The 23,584-nt window shown below is 37.0% G+C and overlaps 1 protein-coding gene across 10 annotated transcripts in view; it reads right to left on the bottom strand.

Annotated features, from left to right (window-relative positions):
* The window catches only part of ECT2 (epithelial cell transforming 2), a 64,213-nt gene that overhangs the window by 8,396 nt on the left and 32,233 nt on the right, over window positions 1–23,584 (bottom strand). For all 10 annotated transcript variants that reach the window (XM_033429502.2, XM_004270536.4, XM_049709774.1 and 7 more), the window contains 5 exons: window positions 21,498–21,579; window positions 18,676–18,754; window positions 18,173–18,292; window positions 8,334–8,472; window positions 6,662–6,816 (listed from right to left, as the gene is read on the bottom strand). In XM_033429502.2, coding sequence (XP_033285393.1) covers window positions 6,662–6,816; window positions 8,334–8,472; window positions 18,173–18,292; window positions 18,676–18,754; window positions 21,498–21,579 — 575 coding nt within the window. The remainder of the gene's footprint in view (window positions 1–6,661; window positions 6,817–8,333; window positions 8,473–18,172; window positions 18,293–18,675; window positions 18,755–21,497; window positions 21,580–23,584) is intronic.

The following is a 23,584-nucleotide window of genomic DNA, read 5'->3' as shown; positions in this document are numbered from 1 at the left end:
ATGAAACAGACATCTGCAGTCTAGCAGATCAGAGTCCAAAAAGGAGGTAATGAAAATACTGAAGTAATTAAGCAAGTCTATCAATAGAAATGCACATTACTGTAAAAAGGAACTAAAAACTATAAAAAGGAGGCAATTAAATTAGAAAACTAATTTCCCAAAACAAAAGCTGAACTCGAGGCAATCAACAACAAACTGGATAATGCAAAAGAACTTATAAGTGATCTGGAAGATAGAATAATGGAAATCACCCAATCAGAACAGCAGACAGAAACACAAATGAAAAAAAAAAAAGGAAAGCAATAAACGAGACCTATGGGATAATATAAAGTATCCAGATCTATGCATAATAGGGATCCCAGAAGGAAAACGAAGAGAAAAGGGGATCAAAAATTTATTTGGAGCTTCCCTGGTGGCGTAGTGGTTGAGAGTCTGCCTGCCGATGCAGGGGACATGGGTTCGTGTCCCGGTCCAGGAAGATCCCACATGCCACAGAGCGGCTGGGCCCGTGAGCCATGGCCACCGAGCCTGCGCGTCCGGAGCCTGTGCTCCGCAATGGGAGAGGCCACAACAGTGAGAGGCCCGCGTACTGAAAAAAAAAAAAAAAATGTATTTGAAGAAATTATGGCTGATGACTTCCCAAATATAAAGAAGGAAACAGATACCCAGGTACAGGAAGCACAGAGGGCCCCAAACAAGAAGAACCCAAACAGACCTACACCAAGACATATTATAATTAAAATGACAGAAGTTAAAAGATATGAGGATTCTAAAGGCAGCAAGAGAAAAACAAAGCGTTAATTACAAGGGAAACCACATAAGGCTATCAGCTGATTTCTCTATAGAAACATTGAAGACCAGAAGGGAGTGGCAAGATATATTCAAAGTCTTGAAAGGGAAGAAGCTGCAACCCAGGATACTCTAGCCAGCAAGATTATCACTTAGGATAGAAGGAGAGATAAAGAATTTCTCAGACAAGCAAAAACTAAAAGAATACAGTAATATTAAACCTATCTTAATAGGAGTATTGAAAGGTCTTCTTTAAATAGAAAAGAAGCAAGAATCTAGAGGAAAGAGAAATATCTCAACTGGAAAGTAAATCACTTAAATAAGCCAGTATACAGATTAAAAAAATAAATTTTTGTGAAAGCAATGATAACTACAATAAACACCAAAAGAATAAACATGAAGATGTAAAAGAGGACATCAAAATCATAAAATGTGGGGGAAGCGAGTATGAAAAATATACAACAGATTCACAAAAACCAAAAAGAACAGAACAAAAGCGTAATACAAAAGAAAACCATCAAACTACAAAATGAAAAACAAAAAGAAAGGAACAAAGAAGAAATACAAAATCAACTGGAAAACAAGATTTAAAATGGCAATAAATACATATCTACCAATAATTACCTAAAATGTCAATGGACTAAATTCTCTAATAAAAAGACACAGAGTGGAAGATTGAATAAAAAAACAGAAGCTTACAATATGCTGCCTACAAGGGACCCACTTTAGGGCGAAGGACACACATAGATTGAAAGTGATGAGATGGAAAAAGATATTTCATGCAAACAGAAATGACAAGAAAGTGGGTCTAGCAATACTCCTATCAGACAAAAACAGACTCTAAAACTAATGTAATAAAGATAATAAAGGACACTCTATAATGATAAAAGGGTCAATACAAGAAGAGGCTATTACACTCGTTAACATAACACTTGTTAACATATGCAGTATAGGAGCACCTAAATACAAAAAGCAAATGGTAACAGACATAAAGGGAGAAATTGACAGGAATACAATAGTAAGAGACTTTAACACCTCACTCACACCAATGGACAGATCTTCCAGATATAAAAATCAGTAAGGCAAGAGAGATCCTAAATGATACAATAGAACAGTTAGACTTAATTGCTATTTTCAGGACATTACATCCCAAAAAACCAGAATACACATTCTTTTTAAGTGCACATGGAATAATCTCTAGGACAAACCACATACTAGGACAAAAAACAAGCCTGAACAAATTTAAGAGGATAGAAATTATTTCAAGCATCTTTTCTAACCACAAAGGCGTGAAACTAGAAATCAACCACAAAAAGAGAAATGAGAAAAAAATGATTACATGGAGACTAAAAAACATGCTACAAAAACCAATGGGTTGATGATGCGATCAAAGAGGAAATCAGAAGATACCTTGAAACATATGACATAAAAACACAACCATACAAAATCTATGGCATGCAGCAAAAGAAGTTCTTATAAGGAAGGAAATAATAAAGATCAGAGAGAAAATAAATAAAATATAGATTAAAAAACAAAAGAAAAGAGCTGGTTCTTTGAAATGGTAAACAAAATCAACAAACCTCTCTTCAGGCTCATCAAGAACAGAGGAACCAAATAAAATAAGAAATGAAAGAGGAGAAATAACAACCAGTACAACAAAAATTTAAAAAACCACAAGACAATACTATGAACAATTATATGCCAACAAATTCAACAACCTAGAAAAAATGTACAATTTTCTAGAAACATACAACCCACCAAAACTGAATGAAGAAGAAAGAAAATTTGAACGGACCATTCACTAGAAGTGAAATACAATATGTAATGAAAAAACTCCCTGCAAACTGAAGTCAGGACCACATGGCTTCACTGAGGAATTCTGCCAAGCATACAAAGAAGAACTTATAAAAACCCTCCCCAAGCTCTTCCACCAAAAGATTGAAAAGGGAACACTCCCAAAGGCATTCTAAAAGCCACCATCACCCTGATACCAAAACCAAAAACAATACCAAAAAAGAAAATTAAAGGCCAATATCTTTGATGAATATAAGTGAAAAAATTCTCAACAAAATATTAGCAAACCAAATCCAACAACACATAAAAACAAGATCATATACCACAATCAAGTTGGATTCATCCCAGGGTCACAAAGATGGTTCGACATACAAATATCAGTGTGATAACACCACATCAACAAAAGAAAAGACAAAAAACACATGATCATCTCAATAGATGCAGGAAAAGCATCTGATAAAATTCAATGTCCATTCATGATAAAAACTCTTACCAAAGCGGGTATAGAGGGAACATATTGCAACATAATAAAAGCTGTTTTGACAAACCCCCAGCCAAGATAATACTCAATGGTGAAAAGCTGAAAGCCTCCCCGTGAAAATCTGGAACAAGACAAGGGTGCCCACTCTCACCACTTCTGTTCAATATAGGATTGGAAGTCTGAGCCACAGCAATGGACAAGAAAAAGGAATAAAAGGTATCAAAATTGGAAAAGAGGTAAAACTGTCATTACATGCAGATGACATGACACTAAATATAGAAAACCCTATAGACTCCACACAAAAACTATTAGAACTGATAAATTCAGCAAGGTAATGATACAAGATTAACATACAGAAATCTGTTGTATTTCTTTACACTAACAATGAAATATCAGAAAGTTAAAAAAAAAAAAAAAGAAAAAATCCCTTTTAAAACTACATCATACACACACAAAATATTTAGGAATAAACCTGACCAAGGAGGTCAAAGATTTATATGCTGAGAACACTAGAAAATTGTTAAAGGAAACTGAAGATGATTCAAAGAAATGAAATCATGCTCTTGATTGGAAGAATTAATATTGTTAAAACAGCCATACTACCCAAAGCAATCTACAGATTTAATGCAATCCCTATCAAGTTACTCATGACATTTTTCACAGAACTAAAACAAATAGTTCTCATATTTATATGGAACCATAGAAAAAAACAGAATTACCAAAGCAATCCTGAGGAAAAATAACAAGGCTGGAGGCATAACCCTCTCAGACTTCAGAGAATACTACAAAGCTACAGTAATCAAAACAGTGTTGTATTGGCCCCCAAACAGACATATGGATCAATGGAACAGAACAGAGAGCCCAGAAATAAACCAACATACCTACAGTCAATTAACCTTTGACAAAGGAGGCAAGAATATACAATGGAGAAAAGACACTCTCTTCAGCAACTGGTGCTGGGAAAGCTGGACAGCTGTATGTAAATCAATGAAGTGAGAAGACACCCTCACGCCATACATAAAAATAAACTCAAAATGGTAAAGAATTAAATATAAGACAAGACACCATAAAACTCCTAGAAGAGAACACAGGCAAAACATTCTGACATAAATTGTACCAACGTTTTCTTAGGTCAGTCTTCCAAGGCAATAGAAATAAAGGCAAAAATAAACAAATTGGACCTAATCAAACTTATAAGCTTTTGCACAGGAAGGAAACCATATAAAGAAAAGACAACCTACAAAAGGGGAGAAAATATTTGCAAACGATTCAATCAACAAGGGATTAACTTCCAAAATATACAAATAGTTCATACAACTCTATAACAAGAAAACAACCCAATCAATAACTGGGCAGAAGACCTAAATAAACATTTCTCCAAAGAAGACATACAGATGGCCAAGAGGCACATGGAAAGATGCTCAACATCACTAATTATTAGAGAAATGAAAATCAAACCTACAATGAGGTACCCCTCACACCAGTCAGAATGGCCATCATTAAAAAGTCTACAAATAACAAATCCCAGAGAGGGTGTGGAGAAAAAGGGAACCCTCCTACACTGTTGGTTGGAATGTAAACTGGTGCAGCCACTATGAAAACAGTATGGAGGTTCCTTAAAAAAACTAAAAATAGAGTTATCGTATGACCTAGGAATCCCACTCCTGGGTATATATCCAGAGAAAACTATAATTCAAAAATACATGCACCCCAATGTCCACAGCAGCACAATTTACAATTGCTGAGACATGGAAGCAACCTAAATGTCCACTGACAGATGAATGGATAAAGAAGATGTGGTATATATACAAAATGGAATAGGGACTTCTCTGGTGGCGAGCTACAACTACTGAAGCCCACGTGCCTAGAGCCCATGCTCTGCAACGAGAAGCCACCACAATGAGAAGCCTGCGCACAGCAACGAAGAGTAGCCCCCATTCGCCACAGCTAGGAAAAAAGCCCGTGCGCAGCAGCAAAGACCCAATGCAGCCAAAAAAAAATAATTAATTAATTTAAAAAGAAAAAAAAGTTTAAAAAAATGGACTGACTACGCCTCAGCCATAAAAAGAATGAAAGTATGCCATGCAGCAACATGGATGGACCTAGAGATTATCATACTAAATGAAGTAAATCACAAAGAGAAAAGACAAATACCATATGATATCACTTATATGTGGAATCTAAAATAGGACATAAATGAACTTATTTACAAAAAAGAAACAGACTCACAGACATAGAAAATGTAAAAACTTATGGTTACCAAAGGGGAACAGGGGTGGGAGAGGGATAAACTAGGAGTTTGGGATTAGCAGATACAAACTACTATATATAAAATAGATAAACAACAAGGTCCTACTGTATAGCACAGGGAACTATATTCCGTATCCTATAATAAACCATAATGAAAAAGAATATGTGTGTATATATATATGTATAACTGAATCACTCTGCTGTACACCAGAAAGTAACACAATGCTGTAAATCAACTATACTTCAATTAAAAAACATAAAATTTAAAAGTCTGTTAATTTTTCTAAACGGTTAGGTAAATACTTTTAATAAAGTATTTACTTTATAAGCAATAATAATTATACCTCAATGTCTTTAAGATCAGATTTAACTATAATAAACTGTATGTTTTATTCCCACAGGAAATGTCCAAGTACTATACTGAAAAAGGTTATCTGTCTATACATTCTCCTCCATCTATGTCATTTGTGCAAAGATGAAGGGATCTATATCTATCACATGTCTCTCCCATATATAATGAAGAAATCAAATTATCTTTTTTTTTCTTTTTTTTTTGCGGTATGTGGGCCTCTCACTGTTGTGGCCTCTCCCGTTTGCGGAGCACAGGCTCCGGACGTGCAGGCTCAGCGGCCATGGCTCACGGGCCTAGCCGCTCCGCGGCATGTGGGATCTTCCTGGACAGGGGTACGAACCCGTGTCCCCTGCATCAGCATGTGGACTCTCAACCACTGCGCCACCAGGGAAGCCCCCAAATTATCTTTTAATGGACCTAGATTTCATCCAAGATCTACTACAAGCTACCTGATTTCTGGTGAGTCATTTAACTTCAAGAATTTGATTTTCTCATATATCTTCACTTTAATCTGTACAGGATAAAAATGGTTATATATTCATAATGGCATTTGATTTTAAGAGACTGGACTAAGAAAACTGCATTGGCAACTTGCCTGACAGGAAAAACAACTTGCTACAATTCACCTATTGCTCTCAATAAGATAAAAGAACAATAGAACAAAATACTCTCTCACAGATAGCCAAGTCAAAGAGCACTAATGAAAATACATTATAAGTCCCAAAAGCTTCACTACAGCAGAGCCAAAGGAGCTGTAAGGCTATGAGGCCTTATATATGAGGCCCTGTCTGTAAGCTAGGGACTCAAAGAAATGTTTCATGTGTCTATATTTTTAAAAATTTCCTCCAAAGCAACTTTTAAATCAGTTTTCCTCAATAAACACACCACAAACTCTCCTTCATCCATAATTAACAAGTCATTAGAAACGTACACGTTTAGTCTGTATATTACCATGGAGTTTAAACTTTCATTATAATAGTGGTTTAAGAACTTACAGCATCTGCTTTACAAATGGTGTTGGCTACATGTCGACACAGCATCTTTAGCCAGTTTTCTTTTGGAGGTTCCTCTGATGTCATCTGGAAACTGAGCAGCACATTTGCCTGCTCTGTAGGTGGCCTCACAAGCAAGGCAAAAGCATTATGGCAATCTAGGGTTCCAGAATAATCACAAACATTAAATGTTACTCCTTGGAAAATGACAGACGTAACACAAGTTCCCTCAGAGCAATGAAACTCCAAAAAATTATCTCTTCTCTACCTTTTCTGTCCCCTCTGCCTTTTTTTTTTTTTTTTTTTTTTTTTTTGCGTTACACGGGCCTCTCACTGTTGTGGCCTCTCCCGTTGCGGAGCATAGGCTCTGGACGCACAGGCTCAGCGGCCATGGCTCACGGGCCTAGCCGCTCCGCAGCACGTGGCATCTTCCCAGACCGGGGCACAAACCCGTGTCCCCTGCATCGGCTGGCGGACTCTCAACCACTGTGCCACCAGGGAAGCCCTCCCCTCTGTTTTTAACTGGACAAAGAATAGCATCATATTAAGTTGAAACACTGGAAAGAATTATAATAGTATGTACCATGTGAGGAACCAACAATGATATTGTTAAGTAAGCAGTATTTTCCATGACATTTCATATTTTCTTTGATGGAGTTTTAAAAAATTAGATTATATCATTTCTTAGAATTCTAGAATTTAAGTTTTAAAATAAAGTGACATTGTAAGAATAATTCAATAATTCAACCTATTTAAATCAAGTTCAAATAAATAAAATACTCAAATTGTTACAAAATGTATTATGACCAAGATGCTAAAACAGAACCTATTTTAAACAATGAAGTCTTCCCTAATTATAATCCAAAAATATAGAGATCATTTAAGTGAATGTTCTATGTAACCTTTAATAAATCCAGAATTTGACAATTGAGTAAAGATAGCAATGTAAGTTGCCATTCAAGGGTTTTTTTATTGTTTCTCATAAATTAAAAGCTTTCCATCATTTGAGGATGGGATCAGTAATGGAACCAGTTTACACTGTAAAAATATATGCCTAAACAAGCAAAATATTGCCAGGCATGCACATCACTAGGTACTATTTTAAAAACTGATACTGCGCCAGTAGGTATAAACTTTTCCCAATTTCAGGCCTTCAAAGAATCCTCTCTAACACTCCCAAAGTATAGAGTAAAAGCTTTCCTTAATACACATTTGAGCCCATGTTGAGTCTACCATAGTTACTTTGGGTGTACTTACTCATGCACATCTATTCCTGTCATATCCTAAGTGTATCCCTAACAATACAGCCATTGGCAACAGGGAAGGTTATAAGCTGTGGGGCACAGGTAATAGATTACAATTGTCTTTGGATTCTGAAGGAATAAAAATAAGTTTTAGTGTGGGAATGGGCTCTATTTTGACATGTAACCACTTAAAAGCTCTCTGTCCCTTAAGAGATGAAGATATCCTTCAGACTGAGATAGTATTTTCATTTGAACTAAAAATCTCCCAGTTCCTAGAGATGTAGTTGAAGTATAAGAACAATTACTTTGCCAGAACTAACCAACAATATTTAAAGATAATATACCAGCTTAAAGAATATATATAAGGGAATCAAACTTTCAATGAATATAAACTATTTTTATCTAGCCAATAGTTTATCCAATGACCATACCTTCTGTCTCTCGTATGTCTAGCACCTTCTTAATCTGAGAAAGAGGCATTAGATGAATATGCTTAAGAGAAGCTGGGGGTCGGGTCTGGCCATGAGGACTCCTAAAAGTGCCAATAACCTTGTGTCGTTTTCTTGCTATCTGATTATAGAAAAAAAAAAAAAAGTCATCGTGAGTAACATAAAAACAAACACCAAATGCTTAAAAGTTAAATGGCACTAATCACATAAATCTATATGCAGCTTATTTAACTACCAGTCATTCCAAAATTATTATCTGATAAGAAGCATAGTTACCATGTGACAAATTCATACATGTAACTATGTAGCAGGAATGCTCATGTTTATATGAGAAGAGCTCAAAAGTCAGGAAAACAGGATATATGGAAAAGATCCCAGAGGTGTGAAAGAACTTAGAAGCACTGTGAGAAGTAACAGGATCAAAGGATGACGGAACCTCCAATAAAAGGCCTTGAATTCAGAAAGGGGAATAGTTGCTCTGGGATTGCTGCCTTGGGTTCAAAAGATAATTGATTTCAGTGTAAGAGCAGAATACATAATTATCTCAGATGCTTTGCAAGGCACTGAGGATAAAGGAGTGAATAATACAGAAATGGTTCTGGCTCTCATGATACCTACATACTATTGACAAACAGGAAAATTAAAGTAACTAAATAATACATTAAAAATTGATACAAATTATAAAGTCAAGGTGCTATGTTAAGATATAACTTTACCTAAACTGGGAACTCATGCAAAGGAAGACAGGTAAAGTAATGCTGGAGAAGACAGGAACAAAATCAGAAAGGACCCTGTGACTCATGATGTATTTGAATTCTATGAATTTTATAAGGTCTTTAAATTTATTGTTTTCATTTCCATGAAATCCTAGTATATTATTTTGCCTTTTTAAAAGAACATTTCTTTGGGGGTTATAATCATCAACTGAAAGACATTAACACAAAATGATTTAGGTTAAGCTACTTAATGAATTAAGATTGACTGGTCATCATCATGAATATGACAAAGTAAGGCTGAAAAATGTACTGTTGATAGCTTGTGTTGGCTAATGAGAAAAGATCAAAAGGCAGTCAGTATCATATTCACATTGATGCAGAAATATGACACAGATCTATGATACATATCAAATATTAAAGGCCCATTTACATTAATATATGAAAAAAGCTGATTCTTTAAATAATTATTTCCACTGTACTATTTGAATATACTTTTAATTTAGCTAAGCAAAATAAATAATTCTAAGTTTCATTTTTAAAAAGGAAAAACAATGACAAGTGCTAATATTGATGATACAAATGCTAGTCCATCAAGGTAAAAACTCAAAATATAGATACATCACCTGTCATGTTTAAGCGAAGTCAGTTTAGATCTTATCTATTTTAAATGCTTATAACTTTTATCATTCTCTTCATTCCAAATTTGCTCAAAGTTTTGTTTTTTTTTTAAACAAACAAGCTAAAGAATAAGAGTTTATAAATCTAAAAGTCCAAATTATAAATTTGGAGTTCAAATTTAATGTTAGAAATAGAAATGCTACAGTTAATGTGATTCTGACATGGAGACTAAGAGAGAGTAGAACAGAAAGTCACTGAATTCAGGAAGATGAAGGAAGTGAGAAACCAGGGTATCAGATAACAGACTTGGAGGCTACAAGGAATGACCAATGGCAGGAATTAAAATGGAAGGTAAGTCAATGAGCCAGTTGTAGAAGACTTCACAAAAATTGAAAGGGATGTAAAATTTAAAGTAAGTCTCAACTATCTAAGGATTAAGAGGATAAAGACCAGAATGGATTAGCAAAGGAAGTACAGATAACCTAATCTATTAGATGAATGGAGCCAGCTGACCTATGAACGTCAACAGGAAAAACTTACAAAAGCTTTAATGAAAGCAAACAAACAGAACTACTAAGCAGCTACATGGTACTCAGTGAGCATGATACTGCAGATTCAAATAAAATATGATCAAAAATTGACTCTACCTAGTCCCTGTTCTCAAAAGCAGAGCAGGCTAAAGCTCTCATTACAGGGGAGACAAGCAGTTCAGAATTATCTGTCTCATGATTTTTTATAACTTTCTCAGTTCAGGGTAAGGTCAATTGTGTACAGTATTTTCACTGCCTTTACTTTTGTGTTTTGTGTCAGTACTGACCAAATGAAAATACCATTTTTCACTAACCTCACAACAACAAAACTCTTTAACACAAGTAAATTTTTGGTGAGATTTTATTGCACCTGTAACTGTACCTGGCTTTTTCTCTAAGATTCCGTTGTATTTATACTTTAAAAACTAATGTGCAGGAGACCTTCAAGATGGCGGAGGAGTAAGACACGGAGATCATCTTCCTCCCCACAAATACATCAGAAATACATCTGCATGTGGAACAACTCCTACAGAACACCTACTGAACGCTGGCAGAAGACCTCAGACCTCCCAAAAGGCAAGAAACTCCCCCACGTACCTGGGTAGGGCAAAAGAAAAAAGAATAAACAGAGACAAAAGGATAGGGACGAGACCTGCACCAGTGGGAGGGAGCTGTGAAGGAGGAAAGGTTTCCACACATTAGGAAGCCCGTTCACTGGTGGAGACGGGGGGTGGGCGGGGGGGAAACTTCAGTGCCATGGAGGAGAGCTCAGCAACAGGGGTGCAGAGGGCAAAGTGGAGAGATTCCCACACAGAGGATCGGTGCCGACAAGCACTCACCAGCCCAAGAGGATTGTCTACTCAGCCGCCGGGGCAGGCGGGGGCTGGGAGCTGAGGCTTGGGCTTCCGTCAGATCCCAGGGAGAGGAATGGGGTTGGCAGCGTGAACACACCCTGAAGGGGCTAGTGCACCACAGCTAGTCGGGAGAGAGTCCGGGAAAAAGTATGGAGCTGCCAAAAAGGCAAGAGATCATTGTTTTGGGGTGCACGAGGAGAGGGGATTCAGAGCACCGCCTAAATGAGGTCCAGAGATGGGTGCAAGTCGTGGCTATCAGCGCGGACACGAGAGACAGGCATGAGACACCAAGGCTGTTGCTGCCGCCACCAAGAAGCCTGTGTGCGAGCACAGGTCACTACTCACACCTCCCCTCCTGGGAGCCTGTGCAGCCCACCACTGCCAGGGTCCTGTGATCCAGGGACAACTTCCCCGGGAGAACACATGGCACACCTCAGGCTGTTGCAACGTCATGTGGGCCTCTGCCGTGGCATGCTCGGCCCCACATTCCTTACCCCTCCCTCCCCCCGGTCTGAGTGAGCCAGAGCCCCCTAATCAGCTGCTCCTTTAACCCCGTCCTGTCTGGGTGGGAACAGATGCGCTCAGGCGACCTACACGAAGAGTTAGGGCCAAATCTAAAGCTGAACTCCAGGAGCTGTGGGAACAAAGAAGAGAAAGGAAATCTCTCCCTGCAGCTTCAGGAGCAGCGGATGACATCTCCACAGTCACCCTGATGTACCCTGCATCTGTGGAATACCTGAATAGACAACGAATCATCCCAAATTGAGGAGGTGGACTTTGGGAGCAACTGTAGCCTTGGGGTTTGCTTTCTGCATCTCATTTGTGTCTGGTCTTATGTTTATCTTAGTTTAGTATTTAGAGTTTATTATCATTGGTAGATTTGTTTATTGCTTTGGTTGCTCTCTTCCTATTTTTTTTTTAATACATAGATTTTTTTCCCCCTTTTTCTCTTTTTGTGAATGTGTATGTGTGTGCTGCTTTGTGTGATTCTGTCTGTATAGCGTTGCTTTTACCATTTGTCCTAAGGCTCTGTCTGTCTGCTTTTTTTTTTTTTAGTATACTTTTTGGCGCTTGTTATCATTGGTGGATCTGTTTTTTGCTTTGGTCGTTCTCTTCTTTCTTTTCTTTTTTTAAATTACTTCTTATTTTTTTTATTTTTAATAACGTTTTTATTTTAATAACTTCATTTTATTTATTTTTCTTTCTTTCTTTATGTCTTTGTTTCTCCCTTTTCTTCTGAGCCATGTGGCTAACAGGGTCTTGGTACTCCAGCCAGGTGTCAGGCCTGTGCCTCTGACGTGGGAGAGCCAAGTTCAGGATACTGGTCTACCAGAGAACTCCTGACTCCATGTAATATCAAACAGCGAAAGCTCTCCCAGAGATCTGCACCTCAACGCTAAGACCCAGCTCCACTCAACGACCAGCAAGCTACAGTGCTGGATACCTTATCCCAAACAACTAACAAGACAGGAACACAACGCTACCCATGAGCAGAGAGGCTGCCTAAAATCATAATAAGGTCACAGACACCAGAAAACCACAAAACACACCACCAGATGCAGTCATGTCCACCAGAAAGACAAGATCCAGCCTCATCCACCAGAACACAGGCACCAGTCCCCTCCACCAGGAAGCCTACACAACCCACTGAACCAACTTTAGCCACTGGGCCAGACACCAAAATCAATGGGAACTACGAACCTGCAGCCTGCGAAAAGGAAACCCCAAACACAGTAAGTTAAGAACAATGAGAAGACAGAGAAACACACAGCAGATGAAGGAGCAAGGTAAAAACCCACCAGACCTAACAAATGAAGAGGAAATAGGCAGTGTACCTGAAAACAAATTCAGAGTAATGATGGTAAAGATGATCCAAAATCTTGGAAATAGAATGGAGGAAATACAAGAAGTGTTTAACACGGACCTAGAAGAACTAAAGAGCAAACAAACAATGATGAACAGCACAATAAATGAAATTAAAAATTCTCTAGAAGGAATCAATAGCAGAATAACTGAGAAAGAACAGATAAGTGACCTGGAAGACACCATAGTGGAAATAACTACCGCAGAGCAGAATAAAGAAAAAAAGAATGAAAAGAACTGAGGACCGTCTCAGAGACCTCTGGGACAACATTAAACACACCAACATTCAAATTATAGGGGTCCCAGAAGACGAAGAGAAAAAGAAAGGGACTGAGAAAATATTTGAAGAGATTATACTTGAAAACTTCCCTAATATGGGAAAGGAAATAGTCAATCAAATCCAGGAAGCAAAGAGAGTCCCATACAGGATAAATCCAAGGAGAAACACACCAAGACAGAAATTAATCAAACTACTAAAAATTAAATACAAAGAAAAAATATTAAAAGCAGCAAGGGAAAAACAACAAATAACATACAAGGGAATCCCCATAAGGTTAACAGCTGATCCTTCAGCAGAAACTCTGCAAGCCAGAAGGGAGTAGCAGGACATATTTAAAGTGATGAAAGGGAAAAACCTACTACCAAGATTACTCTACCCAGCAAGGATCTCATTCAGATTTGATGGAGAAATTAAAACCTTTACAGACAAGCAAAAGCTAAGAGAATTCGGCACCACCAAACCAGCTTTACAACAAATGTTAAAGGAACTTCTCTAGGCAGGAAAAACAAAAGAAGGAAAAGACCTACAATAACAAACCCAAAACAATTAAGAAAATGGTAATAGGAACATACATATCGATAACTACCTTAAATGTAAATGGATTAAGTGTTCCAACCAAAAGACACAGACTGGGTGAATGGATACAAAAACAAGACCCATACATATGCTGTCTACAAGGGACCCACTCCAGACCTAGGGACACATACAGACTGAAAGTGAAGGGATGGAAAAAGATATTCCAAGCAAAAGGAAATCAAAAGAAAGCTGGAGGGCTTCCCTGGTGGCGCAGTGGTTGGGAGTCTGCCTGCCAATGCAGGGGATACGGGTTCGTGCCCCAGTCCGGGAGGGTCCCGCGTGCCGCGGAGTGGCTGGGCCCGTGAGCCATGGCCGCTGCACCTGCACATCCGGAGCCTGTGCTCCGTGACGGAAGAGGCTGCAGCAGTGAGACGCCCGCGTACCACAAAAAAAAAAAAAAAAAAAAAGCTGGAGTAGCAATTCTCATATCAGACAAAACAGACTTTAAAACAAAGACTATTCCAAGAGACAAATATGGACACTACATAATGATCAAGGGATCAATCTAAGAAGATATAACAATTGTAAATATTTATGCACCCAACATAGGAGCACATAAGGCAAATGCTAACAGCCATAAAAGGAGAAATCGACAGTAACAAATTCATATTAGGGGACTTTAATACCCCACTTTCAACAATGGACAGATCATCCAAAATGAAAATAAATAAGGAAACACAAGCTTTAAATGATACATTAAACAAGATGGACTTAATTGATAGTTATAGGACATTCCATCCAAAAACAATAGAATACACTTTCTTCTCAAGTGCTTATAGAACATTCCCCAGGAGAGATCATATCTTGGGTCACAAATCAAGCTCTGGTAAATTTAAGAAAACTGAAATCGTATCAAGTATCTTTTCCAACCACAACGCTATCAGACTAGATATCAATTACAGGAAAAATTAGAAACACATGGAGGCTAAACAGTACACTAGTTGAGAACCAAGAGATCATTGAAGAAATCAAAGAGGAAATCAAAAAATACCTAGAGAGCTTCCCTGGTGGCGCAGTGGTTGAGAGTCCGCCTGCTGATGCAGGGGATGGGGGTTCGTGCCCTGGTCCGGGAGGATCCCACAGGCCGCGGAGCGGCTGGGCCCGTGAGCCATGGCTGCTGAGCCGGCGCGTCCGGAGCCTGTTCTCCACAACGGGAGAGGCCACAGCAGTGAGAGGCCTGTGTACCACAAAAAAAAAAAAAAAAAAAAAATACCTAGAAACAAATGACAAGGAATACACGATGACCCAAAACCCATGGGATGCAGCAGAAGCAGTTCTAAGAGGGAACTTTACAGCAATACAATCCTACCTCAAGAAACAAGAAACATCTCAAATAAACAACCTAACCTTACACCTAAAGCAATTAGAGAAAGAAGAACAAAAAAACCCCAAAGTTAGCAGAAGGAAAGAAGTCATAAAGATCAGATCAGAAATAAATGAAAAAGAAATGAAGGAAACAATAGCAAAGATCAATAAAACTAAAAGCTGGTTCTTTGAGAAAATAAACCATATTGATAAACCATTAGTCAGGCTCATCAAGAAAAAAAGGGAGAAGACTCAAATCAATAGAATTAGAAAAGAAATAGGAAAAATAACAACAAAATACAAAGGATTATGAGAGACTATTGCAAGCAACTATATGCCAATAAAATGGACAACCTGGAAGAAATGGACAAATTCTTAGAAATGCACAACCTTCCAAGACTGAACCAGGAAGAAATAGAAAATGTGAACAGACCAATCACAAGCACTGCATTTGAAACTATGATTAAAAATATTCCAACAAACAAAAAAATAAATAAAATAAAATAAAATAAAATAAAAAATATTCCAACAAAAAAATAAATAAAATAAAATAAAATAAAAAATATTCCAACAAACAAAAGCCCAGGATCAGATGGCTTCACAGGTGAATTCTATCAAACATTTAGAGAAGAGCTAACACCTATCCTTCTCAAACTCTTCCAAAATATAGCAGAGGGAGGAACACACCCAAACTCATTCTACGAGGCCACCATCACCATGATACCAAAACTAGACAAAGATGTCACAAAGAAAGAAAACTACAGGCCAATATCACTGATGAACATAGATTCAAAATTCCTCAACAAAATACTAGCAAACAGAATCCAACAGCACATTAAAAGGATCATACACCATGATCAAGTGGGGTTTATCCCAGGAATGCAAGGATTCTTCAATACACACAAATGCCCATTGACAGATGAATGGATGAAGATGATGTGGTACATATATACAATGGAATGTTACTCAGCCATAAAAAGGAACAAAATTGGGTCATTTGTAGAGATGTGGATGGATCTAGAGACTGTCATACAGAGTGAAGTAAGTCAGAAAGAGAAAAATATTGTATATTAACGCATATATGTGGAGCCTAGAAAAATGGTACAGATGAACCAGTTTGCAGGGCAGAAATAGAGACACAAATGTAGAGAAGAAATGTTATGGACACCAAGGGGGAGAGTGGTGGTGTGATGAATTGGGAGATTGGGATTGACGTATATACACTAATATGTATAAAATGGATAACTAATAAGAACCTGCTGTATAAAAAAATAAAATAAAATTGAAAAATTAAAAAAAAAACCCAAAAAAACAAAGAGTCATGTGCCACAATGTTCATTCCAGCTCTATTTATAATAGCCAGGACATGGAAGCAACCTAAGTGTCTGTCCATCAACAGATGAATGGATAAAGAAGATGTGGCACATATATACAATGGAATATTACTCAGCCATAAAAAGAACAAAACTGAGTTATTTGTAGTGAGGTGGATGGACCTAGAGTCTGTCACACAGAGTGAAGTTAAGTCAGAAAGAGAAAAACAAACACCATATGGTAACACATATATATGGAATACAAAAAAAAAAAGGTTCTGAAGAACCTAGGGGCAGGACAGGAATAAAGAGGCAGACGTAGAGAATGGACTTGCGGACACGGGAAGGGGGAAGGGTAAGCTGGGATGAAGTGAGAGACTGGCATGGACATATATACACTACCAAATGTAAAACAGATAGCTAGTGGAAAGAAGCCACATAGCATAGGGAGATCAGCTTGGTGCTTTGTGACCACCTAGTGGGGTGGGATAGGGATGGTGGGAGGGAGATGCAAGCGGGAGGAGATATCGGGATATATGTATAGCTGATTCATTTTGTTATAAAGCAGATACTAACACACCATTGTAAATCAATTATACTCCAGGGCTTCCCTGGTGGCGCAGTGGTTGAGAGTCCGCCTGCCGATGCAGGGGACACGGGTTCGTGCCCGGGTCCGAAAGGATCCCACATGCCGCAGAGCGGCTTGGCCCATGAGCCATGGCTGCTGGGCCTGTGCGTCTGGAGCCTGTGGTCCGCAACGGGAGAGGCCACAACAGTGAGAGGCCCACGTACCGCAAAAAAAAAAAAAAAAATTAGACTCCAATAAAGATGTTAAAAAAAAAATACTAATGTGCATGATACAAGAGGGTAGCACTAGATAAGAAATGAAGTAGAAAGGAATAAAAGGAAGAAGTATAAATTTTAAAGAAAAAGGCAACTCATCAAAATCACTTCAATGAATGCAACAAAAACTTACCCAATAACACAAATGTCAAATGAGTCTCCTGGTTAATGACTTTATCATTAGAAGACAGAATGTGTTCTATTTTCTGAGATGAAGGAAAATACATTCCTTTATATCCCCCAATTAGACTGTTTAGTTGATTAAAAATACACGAATAAAAGAATGAAAGAAAGGCGTTGAAAAAGCACATAAATATAATTCAATCTGCCTGTAGGACTAATATGGGGAAAAAATTTAACTTGGATAGATAAGAATTTTAGAATTAGAATCATTGCACCGCATCTGATAAACTAATCATTAACTCACTCTAAAACCTGCAGACTTAAGGAAGAAATCAGGGGATTATAAATTCATTGTATTAAATAATTCACTTATCTCCTTCTTCAACAAAATACTGATTTCTTTGCTGGAAAAATCTACTTAAATTTCAAAAAGAACTCATAATTATTTTGTAAATCTTGAAGAAATATACATAGATATAAGAAGTTCCTAAAATTCTTCACCTAAGCATTTATTTGCATGGAAATAAACTAAATTTTCATTGTGACTTGGATCTGAAGTCATAAAAAATCATCACATTTCTTAATATTAGGCCTTCTCCTAAAAGCATTCAATTAATAGTATTAAGTCAACAACCAGCCTCATCAAAAAAATGTGATTAAGTTCACTTTAAGCTATTTACTTTAATCACTTAATTAAATTAATTTAAAGTTTTTGTAATTAAATCAAAGTTTGGTTTTAAACATTCAGTGAAGTCACACAAAACAGCAGTGTTATTATACTGTATTAAGGACAACTTTACCTCTAGGCAGTCATTGAAGAGGAAGAGGGTTACTTGTTCTCCTCTGTCACAGGGGTGCTCACCTAGAGAAATTGTTTCAACTCGCTGAACTAAGCTTCGGTGAGAAGATAAAAGATTAGCCTGAATAGATTGAAAATATTAATAAAAAAGATTACTTTATAGCAAATAATTTGTAAAAGTTATAATTTAAAAGAAAGTTGTGTTGAGATTCTGTTTATATTATAACTGCAGAATCTAAATACAGTTGAGCCTTTAACAACACAGGTTTGAACTGTGTTGGTCCACTTATACACAGTGTTTTTTCAATAAATAAGTACTACACGATCCATGATTGGTTGAATCCATGAATACAGAACCACAGAAACAAAGGGCCAACTATAAAGTTACATGCAGATTTTCTACTGCACTGGTGGGGCTGATGCCCTTAACACCCAGTTGTTCAAGGGTCCACCGTTAACAAGAAAAAGAAAATAAGTTCACAATCATCAAAAATGAATACCTACTGGACATCCATCTACTTCATAAACAACATCGAAAATTTGCTTTTGAGCTTCTGTCTTTCTCTTATCCTCATTAATATGGCTGAAAAATTAATAAGGTTACTTTTAGAACAAGACTATAAAAACTGTATATACATACATCTCGTGTCACAAACAAAAATCCTTCCATGTGAGTCTATCTTAATTTTGATACCTGTATCAGTTAAAATATTCCCTAAAAGTATCCCACTACATTAAAAAAAATTTCATACAACCCTTCAGAGAAGTATATTTTGCTTTAGTCCTTACAATATTGTGTCTTTTTTTTAAATTATACTCACTATACTCACTCACTTCCTAAAATACGTTACAATGGTATAAACTTCAGGTTCTCATAATCTAAGTGTAAGTTCAGGTAAGGTTTTATGCAAATCATTCCTAAGTCATATGCTAATCATTTCACTGAAATAAAAATTAAGACTAATGGACAAGATGGAATAAGGATGAAAAAAATATACTCTGCCTGAAACAACTAAAAAAATAAAAACAATCAAAGTATAACGAAACAGGGTTCTCAAGTCACTGGAAGTCAATTCCTGTGAGACAGGAAACAATGCAAGGCCAATTATATCCTGTATACAAAAGATACACTTTACATACAAAGACATAAATAGACTGAAAGTAAAATGATGAAAAAGAGCACAATATATTCTCCTCAAGTGTACATGGAACATTCTCCAGGTTAAGCCATAAAATAGGCCTCAAAAAGTTTGAAAGGACTGAAATAATACAAAGTATATTTTCCATAAACAATGAAGTAAAATCAGAAATTGATAACAAAAGGAAACTTTGAAAATTCACAAATATGTGGGAATTAGCCAAAACACTCCTACACAACCAATGGGTCAAGAAGTAATCACAAGGGAAATTAGAAAATACTTTCAGATAAACAAAAACAAAAACACAAAATTTATGGAATATGACTAAAGCAATGCTTAAAGGGAAATTTATAGCTATAAAAGTGTACAATTAGGGGCTTCCCTGGTGGCGCAGTGGTTGAGAATCTGCCTGCCAATGCAGGTGACATGGGTTTGAGCCCTGGTCCAGGAAGATCCCACATGCCACGGAGCAACTAAGCCTGTGTGCCACAGCTTCTGAGCCTGCGCTCTAGAGCCCACGTGCCACGACTACTGAAGCCTGCACGTCTAGAGCCTGTGCTCCACAACAGGAGAAGCCACCACAATGAGAAGCCTGCACACCGCAATGAAGAGTAGCCCCTGCTCACCGCAACTAGAGAAAGCCCCCGCACAGCAAAGAAGACAACAATGAAGACCCAGTGCAGCCAAAAATAAATAAATAAATAAATTTAAAGAAGTGGAAAAAAAAAGTGTACAATTAAAAAAATGATCTCGGGGCTTCCCTGGTGGCGCAGTGGTTGAGAGTCCGCCTGCCGATGCAGGGGACACGGGTTCGTGCCCCGGTCCGGGAGGATCCCACATGCCGTGGAGCAGCTGGGCCCATGAGCCATGGCCGCTGAGCCTGAGCGTCCGGAGCCTGTGCTCCGCAACGGCAGAGGCCACAGCAGTGAGAGGCCCGCGTACAGCAAAAAAAAAAAAAAAAAAAAAAAAAAGATCTCAAATCAGTTTCCTAACCTTCTACTGTAAGACACTGGGGAGGAAAAAAGAGCAAGCTAAATCTAAAGCAAGCAGGAAAAAAGAAATCATAAAGATCAGAGTGAAAATGAATGAAACAGAGAATGGAAAAAAATCAACAAACCTAAAAGCTTTTTTCTTTTATGAAAATACGTTAACACTCACTGCTTAATTCGTAGTTTGTAGAAAGGATCAAGTTAAATAACGTGTGAGTACGTTAAACCACAAAGTGTTGAAAAACACTATTATCCTGATCCCAAAATAACAAAGCAAAAGCATGAAGGCTGGCTGATTAACATATAATATACAAACATAAGCAAAAGCCAAAATATGCATAATGCTTTCAGCAGCAACAGAAGCTGGTATTCATTAATTTGAGCATTATGCCACTGCTGGATCCTTTCACTAGAGATAGTAATCTTTCTCTCTAGGAGCTCCTTTGCAAGTATTTTTAAGAAACGCTATTTCACATAGAAGCACCTCATGGAATCTCAGAAATCATTTAAATCTATTAAATATGTTTATTATGTAAAGCTCAAAGAAGTGAAATGCCCTCGCCCTTCATGAAGCAAAACAATTAACAGCAACAGAGTTTTCAATTTTGATCATATTAGTCAGGAAAAAATCATTTCTGATCAATGCTATGTCTTCAAGTTAAACCTACAGTAAACAGCTTAAGTTTAACAATCAAGTTCCCTAGTAAATTTCTTTGAGTTTATACTTCTAATACATCTCCAACAAACTGTTATCAATTTAATTCCATAGAATTCAAAGTAAGAAACAAAAAGTCAAAGCTAATGTGAAAAAAGTATTATAAACTTCTTCTTTACATCATGGTCAAATTCCCAATTTCCATTTGGGTAGTTTATAAGAATATGAAGACAAAAACAAGCTAAGACTGGAGGTATATGAAGAAAATGTCTACTAGTGTATTTTTTACAATTTTCAAATTTCTAAACCATTGTTACTCTCTGCATAATAGTTCAATACCTTCAGAAATATGTTTTAAATTAATTATTGTATGCTTAACAATACTTCTAACATTTTAATGTGTGACTACACTGCTATAAAATAATTTAGATACTATTACAGAATTATGCTACTGATATTTTTCTCACCATTTATTATTCTAGTTGTTCTACCAATTCCATTCTAAATCTAAGGAGCAATAAAAAATTGAAATAATGTACTTACGTCATTACTTCCTTTAGTGATCCAATAGCTTTTTCTAGAGTGCTTTTGTCAGGATTTTCTTCAGCTGTATGCTTCTTAAGATCTGTAATGATAAAATGTTTTCTCTATGATTAAAAAAAATTCATTGGTTCTCCAACTATGACTTAAAAATGCTGTCCACTTTGATAGATACAGGTTGATTAATTTTTTAAAAATAATATCTAACTTTTACTTGTTTTATGCAGGCTTCCCTGGTGGTGCAGTGGTTGAGAGTCCGCCTGCCGATGCAGGGGACACGGGTTCGTGCCCCGGTCCGGGAAGATCCCACATGCTGCAGAGCGGCTGAGCCCTGTGAGCCATGGCCACTGAGCCTGCACATCCGGAGCCTGTGCTCCGCAATGGGAGAGGCCACAACAGTGAGAGGCCCGCATATCGCAAAAAAAAAAAAAAAAAAAAAAAAAATGTTTTATGCAATGTTCCCTTTTAAGAGCTCTCTTCTTAAATGTATTAAAGTTTCCATGTTTTTTCATTGACTAAATTTCCAGAATATGTAACAGATTTTCTTACACTATTTCAATTCCCTTCTAGTAAAGCTTGAGGACTCCTAGATTCTTCAAACTCTCTCCATAGTGCTGAAGGAAAACACATGATTCTCAATTAGCTAAGAAATCATTATATATGCCATATTTTATAGCGGGGTCCATGGCTCCATCACAGAAAGCAGCTGGTGTCCTCAAGAGATGGTTTTGTTTAGTTTGTAGGTTCATGAGATGCTTACACTTTGACTCTTCTTATCCAAGTTGCTTATAATGTTCCATCTAACTGTTTGTTCCCCAATACCAGGCCCACCTAATCTTTTAAGTGGAATGATAGAAGAAAGGCTTAGAAATCAAGTTCATTTTAGTCATGACAACATTTGATGGGATTCCTATAAGTACTTAAGGAAACAATAATGAAGATAAATTTAAAAAATACCCTGCTTTGTAAAGTTAAAAGTTCATGTGTTCATATATTCTTCTTATAATCTGTAAAACAGGATAGCTTTTAAAGACTGGGGAAATCATCTTATATGTTAGTAATTCTAAACTACGTTAGATAACCTCAAAGAGAATAAAAATGATCAATTTTTGTAGTTACAACCATAACTCATAGTTTAACCAATATACTTTAAAGACAATAGATTAAACAGTCACAAACTTAGCCTCCTTATCTGCTACACACACTATTGTAGTTAAGGTTTGGGGACCAAAATGCTTTATTATACTTATTCCTATTTGTAATTTAATTTTCATACTTAAATTTAAAAAATATAAAAATTGGGCTTCCCTGGTGGCGCAGTGGTTGAGAGTCCACCTGCCAATGCAGGGGACATGGGTTCATGCCCCGGTCCGGGAGGATCCCACATGCCGCGGAGCAGCTGGGCCCGTGAGCCATGGCCGCTGAGCCTGTGCGTCCGGAGCCTGTGCTCCGCAACTGGAGAGGCCACAACAGTGAGAGGCCTGCGTACCGCAAAAATAATAATAATAATTTAAAAAAATAAAAATAATAATAAAAAAATTGACTGTCCTAAAACTATTCACTACTTTAGTCAGGTAATATAAAAGCATATAAATATGCCTTTCTTTTCATGCAGGCATAATTTATTCATATTTATTCATAAAAATTAACTCTGCTATAAAAATCTCTTTCATTTATATCTGTAGTTTAAGTTTTAGAATAAACGGATGTATGTTTTAAGAGTGTTCTGCACAATGTAAGAAAAAAAAGCATAAAATGAAGCATAAAGAACTTTTACTAAGATTCAGAAAAAGACTAAATCACTTGAGACATATTAATCATCTCTGATCTTGTAATTTTGTGGGTGAATTTCGTGTGGATGTAAACTGATCGTGAAATTAGTGATGCACCATGAAATATAAGAAGACTTTTAGTAGACAGACAAAAAGTACAATACTAGTCAATATAATTGACATCACAACAAATAAAGCATTTTAGGCCAGAGTGAATTTTTGTAGCACCAGTGATTATTCAGATTATCCATAAAGATATTTCCTATGTAAAAGATATAAGCTTTAAAGTTGAAACCTAAGAGGATTTTGAAAATAAGA

The sequence above is a fragment of the Orcinus orca genome, chromosome 5 (genome assembly GCF_937001465.1).
Source record: "Orcinus orca chromosome 5, mOrcOrc1.1, whole genome shotgun sequence".
In the NCBI taxonomy this organism is placed as follows: Eukaryota; Metazoa; Chordata; class Mammalia; order Artiodactyla; family Delphinidae; genus Orcinus; species Orcinus orca.
The sequence above is the reverse complement of the archived record's forward strand: the minus strand, read 5'-3'. Positions and strand labels throughout refer to the sequence as shown.